This window comes from Triticum urartu, chromosome 3 (assembly GCF_003073215.2).
Source record: "Triticum urartu cultivar G1812 chromosome 3, Tu2.1, whole genome shotgun sequence".
Lineage (NCBI taxonomy): Eukaryota > Viridiplantae > Streptophyta > Magnoliopsida > Poales > Poaceae > Triticum > Triticum urartu.
This window is the reverse complement of record NC_053024.1, coordinates 48888815-48897546: the sequence shown is the minus strand read 5'-3', so window position 1 is coordinate 48897546 and position 8732 is coordinate 48888815. Positions and strand designations below refer to the sequence as shown.

The 8732-nt window shown below is 45.2% G+C and overlaps 1 protein-coding gene across 1 annotated transcript; it reads left to right on the top strand.

The window, feature by feature from the left end:
• The first annotated feature begins 2555 nt into the window (after window positions 1-2555).
• On the top strand, window positions 2556-3891 carry LOC125547899 (putative xyloglucan endotransglucosylase/hydrolase protein 1). Its single transcript, XM_048711639.1, has 4 exons — window positions 2556-2796; window positions 2964-3064; window positions 3148-3347; window positions 3441-3891. Exons 1-4 carry the CDS (start codon window positions 2604-2606, stop codon window positions 3811-3813), a joined length of 867 nt encoding a protein of 288 aa, XP_048567596.1. The 5' UTR covers window positions 2556-2603; the 3' UTR covers window positions 3814-3891.
• Window positions 3892-8732: the final 4841 nt, after the last annotated feature.

Here is an 8732-nt window from a genome sequence, read left to right as displayed (position 1 = left end):
GGGTCATCTCGTCTGATCTTATACCGCAAGCACCGCATACCGGGCATGCGTTCAGATCCTTGTATGCACCGCGGTAGAGGATGCAGTCATTAGGGCATGCATGTATCTTCTCCACCTCCAATCCTAGAGGACATACGACCTTCTTTGCTGCGTATGTACTGTCGGGCAATTCGTTATCCTTTGGAAGCTTCTTCTTCAATATTTTCAGTAGCTTCTCAAATCCTTTGTCAGCCACAGCATTCTCTGCCTTCCACTGCAGCAATTCCAGTACGGTACCGAGCTTTGTGTTGCCATCTTCGCAATTGGGGTATAACCCTTTTTTGTGATCCTCTAACATGCGATCGAACTTCAGCTTCTCCTTTTGACTAATGCATTGCGTCCTTGCATCGACAATGACCCGGCGGAGATCATCATCATCGGGCACATCGTCTGGTTCCTCTTGATCTTCAGCAGCTTCACCCGTTGCAGCATCATTGGGCACATCGTCTGGTTCCTCTTGATCTTCACCAGCTCCCCCCGTTGCAGCATCACCGTATTCATGGGGCACATAGTTGTCATCGTAGTCTTCTTCGTCGTCGTCTTCCATCATAACCCCTATTTCTCCGTGCCTCGTCCAAACATTATAGTGTGGCATGAAACCCTTGTAAAGCAGGTGGGAGTGAAGGATTTTCCGGTTAGAGTAAGACCTCGTATTCCCACATTCAGTGCATGGACAACACATAAAACCATTCTGCTTGTTTGCCTCAGCCGCATCGAGAAACTCATGCACGCCCTTAATGTACTCGCGGGTGTGTCTGTCACCGTACAACCATTGCCGGTTCATCTGCGTGCATTATATATAATTAAGTGTCCAAATTAATAGAAGTTCATCATCACATTAAAACCAAAGTGCATATATAGTTCTCATCTAACAACATATAGCTTTCCAGAGCATCTAATTAATTAAATCATACATTGAAACTATGTAAAACATTTCAATGCGAAAACAAATGCGATCATAATCGCAACAAAGGTAACAATTGATCCAACGGCATAATGATACCAAGCCTCGGTATGAATGGCATATTTTCTAATCTTTCTAATCTTCAAGCGCATTGCATCCATCTTGATCTTGTGATCATCGACGACATCCGCAACATGCAACTCCAATATCATCTTCTCCTCCTCAATTTTTTTATTTTTTCCTTCAACAAATTGTTTTCTTCTTCAACTAAATTTAACCTCTCGACAATAGGGTCGGTTGGCATTTCCGATTCACATACATCCTAGATAAATAAAATCTATGTCACGTTGGTCGGCATAATTTTCATAAACAATAAATGAACCAATAGTTATAAAGATAATATACATACCACATCCGAATCATAGACAGGACGAGGGCCGAGGGGGGCGGATACCAAAACCATCGCACTATATAAGATGCAATAATAAATGTAAGAAAATGATACAAGTATCTATCTAAATATACAAGTAAGAATATTTTTCCTTTCAGAAAGAAGATAAGAACAAGAGGCTCACCACGGTGGTGTCGGTGATGAGATCGGCGCGAGTGATCGACGGCGGTGAAGACGGGGACGGGGCGTGACAGACCGCTAAATCTAGACAAATCTCGAGGAAAATGGAGTTTGGAGGTCGAGCTTCGAGAGGAGAAAGCTTAAGTAGTGTGGTTCGGGCATTCCATCGAACACCTCATGTGCATAGGAGGTGAGCTAGAGCACCACAAAGCCCTCTCCCCCTCGGCCAGAAAAAATAGAGCACTGTGCTCTGCTCTTGCGCGAGGGGGTATATATAGGCACCTCATTGGTCCCGGTTGGTGACATGAGCCGGGACTAAAGGGGAGCCTTTGGTCCCAGTTCAAGCCATCAACCGGGACCAATGGTGGTGGGCCAGGAGCGAGGCCCATTGGTTCCGGTTCATCCCACCAACCAGGACCAAAAGGTCCAGATGAACCGGGACCAATGGCCCACATGGCCCGGCCGGCCCCCTGGGCTCACGAACTGGGACCAATGCCCACATTGGTCCCGGTTCTAGACTGAACCGGGACTAATGGGCTGACCCGGCCTGGACCAAAGCCCTGTTTTCTACTAGTGTTCCCATTTTATAATTCAATTCCAACTTCATACAAGCGCAAGGGATGGTCCAAATATTAAACTATAGGCAACAATTCATAATAAATCAACGATAACAATATGCCAAATATAGCAAAGAAATCTTATTGTGAATTTACAAGTGCATGGCAAAATAACTGTGAAACTATTAAACAATACATATCATTAATTTATTGTGTGCCAAAAATGCAATGTTTGAGGATATGCTAATTTTAGCAAAAAAGGATTATATAAGATACGTCTATACTTTCTAGTGCGTGGCAATTAACCGTTTTAAATGCCCAGTAATTTTCATTTTCGCCAACTATTTATTTACTGCCATTTTTAGTCGATCAATTTTCAAAATAGCGTACAAACATGCATGCATGCATGCCGTGAATGTGTGGCACATCTATACCCTTATATAAGGGTCATGGCGTGAGTGAAGCATTGTGGGAACGAGCTCAGAACCTGGTTAAGCAGGAAGCACGCGTAGGTAGATCAATTTCTTGGCCAATGCACCTAACAATGGCTTCCAGTTTGCAGCCATGGCTTCTCCTCCTCATCCTCCCCCTCCTCTCTTTGCTGCTCAGCACAGCAGCGCCTGCGGCGGTGTTCAACGACAACTTCGTGGCAGTAGGGGGTACAGATGCTAATCACCTAGTTAATCAGGGGACATCAGTTCGCCTCGTCTTGGATAGGAGCTCCGGTACGTATCATCTTTTTCTCCTACACATCGACGATCAGGAGAAAAAGCTAATCATGTGGTTTTATATAAGTAGACTAAATTAAGTTGGCCCTAATTGTGATGCACGGAAAAGCTGACGTAGTTTGATTGAATTTGACCCAAAATTTGTTTGTTTGCGTTGGATGCAGGGGCTGGATTTAGTTCCAAGCTGGCGTATGGTTCAGGGTTGATCCAAATGAGGATCAAGATACCCGCCGGGTACACTGCCGGGGTTGTAACGGCCTTCTATGTTAGTGTTGCCACATTTTGTATAGTCATTTCATTCCGTTTGATGAAAACTAGAACTGAGATGTACTTTATGTATTCTTGTAGCTCACGTCGGAGCCCGAGTACGGTGACCACGACGAGGTGGATTTCGAGTTCTTGGGCAACGTGGAGGGCAAGCCGGTCGCTCTGCAGACCAACATCTTCCTGAACGGCAAAGGCGAGAGGGAGCAGAAGTTCGACCTTTGGTTCGACCCGAGTGCCGATTTCCATGACTACAAGATACTCTGGAACCCCTACCAGCTCGTGTAAGCCCATCCATCATCCATAATCCTTCTCCAATCTGCTCTAACGGATCAATGTATATATATGTATATCACGTGCACCTTGATCGACCACAGGATGTTCGTCGACAACACCCCCATACGGGTGCTGAAGAACCTCACGCCAGGCCAGTTCCTGGTGAGGCCGATGAAGATCCGCGGGAGCCTCTGGGACGGCTCCGACTGGGCGACGGACAATGGCAAATACAGGGTCGACTATAACCGTGCGCCGTTCACCGCCGTGTTACAGGGTTTCGACGTCTATGGCTGCCCCGCCACCGGAGGCGCGCCGTGTGACTCGCTGAGCCTGTCGTGGAACGCGATCCGGAGCCTGACGCCCGCGCAGGAGGCGGCGTACAAGAACGCCAAGAGCAAGTCCATGACCTACGACTATTGTACCGATAAGTCTAGGCCCAACTTCCATCTACCGGGGGAGTGCAACAATAACTAATTACTTTTCTGGCTTAGGGTTATTACATAAACAAGGAAGCTATCAACTCTCTGTTATTACGATAAGAAGGTCTGAATTCATAAGAAAGAGAAAATTTCTTTTTGTGGGAAAGAGGAAAACATTTGGTAGTGATCCCAATCTAAATGTGAACTATAATAATAATCTTTATATACTACTTACAAAGAACGTAAGGTTTCATCTTATTTGTTTGTTCTCCCACGTACGACCAGCTTACCATGCGTATGCTATGCACACACACAGATTGATTTGCGCCATCCTTCCAGTAGTATATTTAAACCAGTTCTTATATGGACTGCCAAATCAGACCAATCTTATGTATATTTGGTAATACAATAATAGATTTATGGAAGGAAATGATCACAGCCGGAAATCAACCTCTAATCATCATCAAATCAATCTTACGTATATTTGGTAACACAATTACAAATTTATGGGAAAGAATCGATCATGGTCACAAATTAATCTCTAATCATCAGGTTAATCTTATGTATATATGGTAGCACAACAATAAATTTATGAGAAGGAATCAATCAATCTCTAATAACACAATAATTTATGGGAAGAGATCAGATCAATTTCTAATCAATATCTAAGATAATATTCACATGAATTGTTCATCACAATAAGATAATATGTCTTGTTCGGCTTACCTGCAGAGCTATTCTTAGTGTTTGTTTGACAGCCTTTTCTGAAAGTTCTTATAGAGGTTATTTAAACATGGTTAAAATTTCATTCATTATGAAAAAATTTGTACCTACAAATATAATCTATAACTATCTAAATACGCATTGCACTCTGTTATGACTTACTCGCGTGGCCTAATACCTCAATTTTCATTTTACTCCACCCATATTGTTTTGAGGGGATTTACTTCACCAGATCCCCGTGCTCTCAGCCTCTCACCTAGATCAAATAGATCGATCAACCTTGTTGCTAGCGCTAGCAAGTCGCCTACGTGCTGGCTCTGCCCCTGATCTTGTCGTTGAAATCCTGTTGGTTACATGCGTGATCACGCATGCGACTCAGCTAACGCAGAAGGCAGTGACTGTTGCATCTATACCACTTGTCAATCATTGGTGGCATGGATTCCGGAAGGACAATTGGGATAGAAATTTTCAAATTATCTTTCGAACATAGTCGGTTCATTCATGGCTGATAATAAATATGAGAGTACACTATTATATTTTTGTTCATTCTATTGATATGTTTTCTTCCTAGCATGAATGGTGATAATTTTTCACCGTACACGTTTACTAGTAGTTCAACAAAAGCACACCTAGTACAGTCAGTCATCATGCTACTAACTAGGAAGGAAGGAAGAAATCCAGCCAACTCTCAATCACCATGAATGAGCATGCTCGCTTAGCAGAGGGGAAGGGAGAGAGAGGGTCCCCATTGAATGTATTACTCAAAATGCTAAAGAGTAGACAAGTAGTAGGTGTTTACAAGAGTGTGCTAGATCATGAGGCAAGGTAATGCCACCAAGACATAGCGGCATCCTTTGGAATAACATTCCTGAATCTAAACACCATAGGGTAAAGTATGAGACTATGTTCCTAATAGTTATAACCAGAGAGTGTCGTTTGTTGAGGAAGAGATAATAGTGTTTCGGAGTCTCAAATTTTCCACGAAATGGAAAGCGCCGCAGAAGACCAGATGCCGTTGCTGAGGATGCAGGGCGGAAGGGGGTTAGCGTCCCAAATTTCATCGATGGAGATCGGGTCCAACGGCGATACCGCAACCCAAATTTGAACGGTGCTGGACTGAGGATGAAGATATGAAGAGCATATTCACATGCAGGCTGTCACCTTGGGCAAAGCGAAGGCGTACTCTTTAGTCACACGACATCTCAATTCCTCACGTAGAGCCCTAGGAGCTAAATTGTGTGCCTTCTTGTTCGAATTTTCTTCTTCATGGCGAAGAAGATATGCTCAAAATCATCACTCCATGCGCGATGTTTGTTTCAGTACAAGGACACAGGTCAGCCACTCAGCCCAGCAAGCCGCCTGCGAGAAAGGCCCGGTCGAGACGCGAACAAACAGGCCCGGTCCATAGGCGATCGAGGCAACAAATATATTACGTGGTTCAATCGATCAAAGGCGTGTTCATTCGGCTTCTTCCCACGAGAAACATAAATCAGCGCGGCTCTTCGTGCCCCTGGCGACCACTCGCCAGTTCACATGCTCGACGGCCGTCGCCAGATCCACGCAGAAAAGGTCAGTATGCAGCACGCCTGCACCAAACCACATATACGGATATATGATAAGCCTCTATTATAATCCTATAAGTTCCAATTCTTCTCTAACCCTAGGGCACTAGGGATAGGGATTTGAATTCTATTGGGTATTGAATTATTTGGAATAATTATGCGTTGCGCGGAGACGAGATTGCAATGTTCTTGGATGTCTAGACGCACGAGCACAGTGCCAAGCAAGTTTAGTTCTAGAACCATACAATCCAAGCATCGTGTACGTATGATTTCATAGTTCTTTTTCTTTCTGCGAATTTTAATTATCAACATTAATGGCCGTATAATAATTGCAATCATGATCCTCTGTCGCATTTTGCTGCCGCAAGTCATGCATGGCTTTCCACGTAGTTTGGAGACTTCGATGCTCCTTCATTATTTATTTTCCTATGGTGAACCAATATTTCAGTAAGACTCTTCATAGTGGATGTTTGCTAAACATTTTCACTGTCGTTATACCATGTTACATACATGAACATGATCATGCTCATAGTACCATTGATGACATGAACTTCGGTCATGCCCTTGATATGTGTTGCTGGCGGTCAACTTTCGTTCCCCGGTGATCTTTTTGTGGCTCCATTGTCCATGAACCTGTTGGTGTCTACCCCATACGTGGAGCAGATCCGATCGACGACCCTCTGTTCTGGCCCAAATAGTTGCGCTCGAAGTGCTTCCAGCAGTCCGCTGCTTTGTGTCGACCATCCTTTTAGCACAATTGGCAATTTAGGCGGTCATCAGAGTCTTGGTTGAAATAATCTCTATTATTAAAGGAGAATTGAACGTCGTGATGGTTCGACCTCCTCCCCAGGTTATCGATACCTCCTCCCATGAGGCACCCACGTCCCGCTTTTTTCCAATTACCCTCCCAAAACCAGCGGCGAGTAAATGAGGAAACGACATGTTCACTTTGACCTCCTCTCACAGATTCATACCCGCACGCAACTCCCGAATTAGCTGGGGCACTAGAAAAACCGCAGGTCACCCACGTCCTTCTCCGACCTAGAAGACTATATTTGTATGCTCGACTGGGTACCTCTCTCTCTCTCTCTCTCTCTCTCCATCAGCTGCATAGATTACCCACTTTGTAGTTGGCTGAAACGTATAGAGCTCCTTCAATCAGATCGCCTCATATTTCTTTGTATTTATGCCAGGGAAAATGCCAACCCAGGCAGGTACCTTCTGGATATCATGTTTTGGGTAGGTCTCCTACATATAAATTTATTGAAGTATCAATTACTTCATGAGCCGCTCTTTCTACTACCATGTTTTGCAATAACACAGGATATTTAATTTCATTACCAACAGTTCTGTGTGTCGCTTGCAGGATATTATTCCCAGTTAGCAATTGTGCTTTAGTATACCTCAGGTGTCCAAAAGAATGATTTAATTGATTATCCAATATTTATTTAGTATATGGTCCGGCTGTAGGCAAAGAAGACGCAAAATTCTTTCGGAAAAAAATGACATGTATACTGGATGCTAACAAATTAGCATAGGACATCTACATTCTGTCGTGTATCCGGCTGATGGATGTGCAACTTCTGATTATCTGAATATTAGAATAATAATAATTCTTAAGTAGCAGCAACGCACGATGTATACATGGAGCCATGCTGAAACGAGATGCTTAAATAATTGATTTGAAAAATAAAATTTGTAACACTGAAGATAGCATAATAGAAGCATCTCTCAGTTATTTAACCCATAGTTGTACTGTTTTTTAGAAGAAGAGGCTGAAGCTGATGGTCCAGCAAAGAAGATTAGAGGTGGAGACGCGGACAGGAGCCTTTGTCCCTAACGTCTGGAGTTGTCGATGGCAAAGCCACAAAGAGGACAGTTACACTGGGGCTTGCTGGCATTAAGGACTGCATCTCTGGTTAAGGAAGGTGAAGAGAGCTGCAAAATGGGTACAATGTATGGTCATTGACCTGGAGAAAAGCATGTACATGGCCAATCCCTACGACAGCAATGGAGCACATGGGGTTGGCTTCGCAGAAGGTGTGGATGTCATCTTCTGCACCATAAATGTTGGCTTATTGATGATTGAGCTCAAGTTTTCGACCGGTGAAGAGGGTTCAAGAACCTGGGGTCTACTATCGTTTCTGCTCCGGTGCTCCCCCCCTGGGCTGAACGCGGGGTGGGAAAACACATCGACGGCCAGGATGAACCAAAAACTGTTCATAACGAGGGGCACGATCGTCTTTGTTGCCCCCGCGTATAGCCGTTGAGGAGCCCTGGGAGGCCCGTACGGGCCCGGTTAGATCGTATGCCCGTCCGTATACGGCGGCCTTTCGTGCACGCGTGAAGCCGCCCGCGCCCGCCCCCCCCCCCCCCCCCCCCGGCAAAAAAAAGAAGCTGCCCGCGCATGGGGTAGCACGTGTCACGGGTAGTTGCCAAAACTGTCCCATCATATAAATGTGGACGGCAACCACCTCCGGCCGCATCGCCCACCATTTCCCCCCGCCGCATCGTCTCCCTCTCTCCACTCCCCACTCCCTCTCCTCTCCAACCTCCTCGTCTCCCTCACCGCATCCTCTCCATCGCAATGGCGGACGTAGGAGGCGAGCGCCCCGATTGGGGCGCAGATCTGGTGGAGCAGGCGCGGCAGATCGCTGCGGGCACCTTTGTGAGGGGGCGTGCCGCCGTC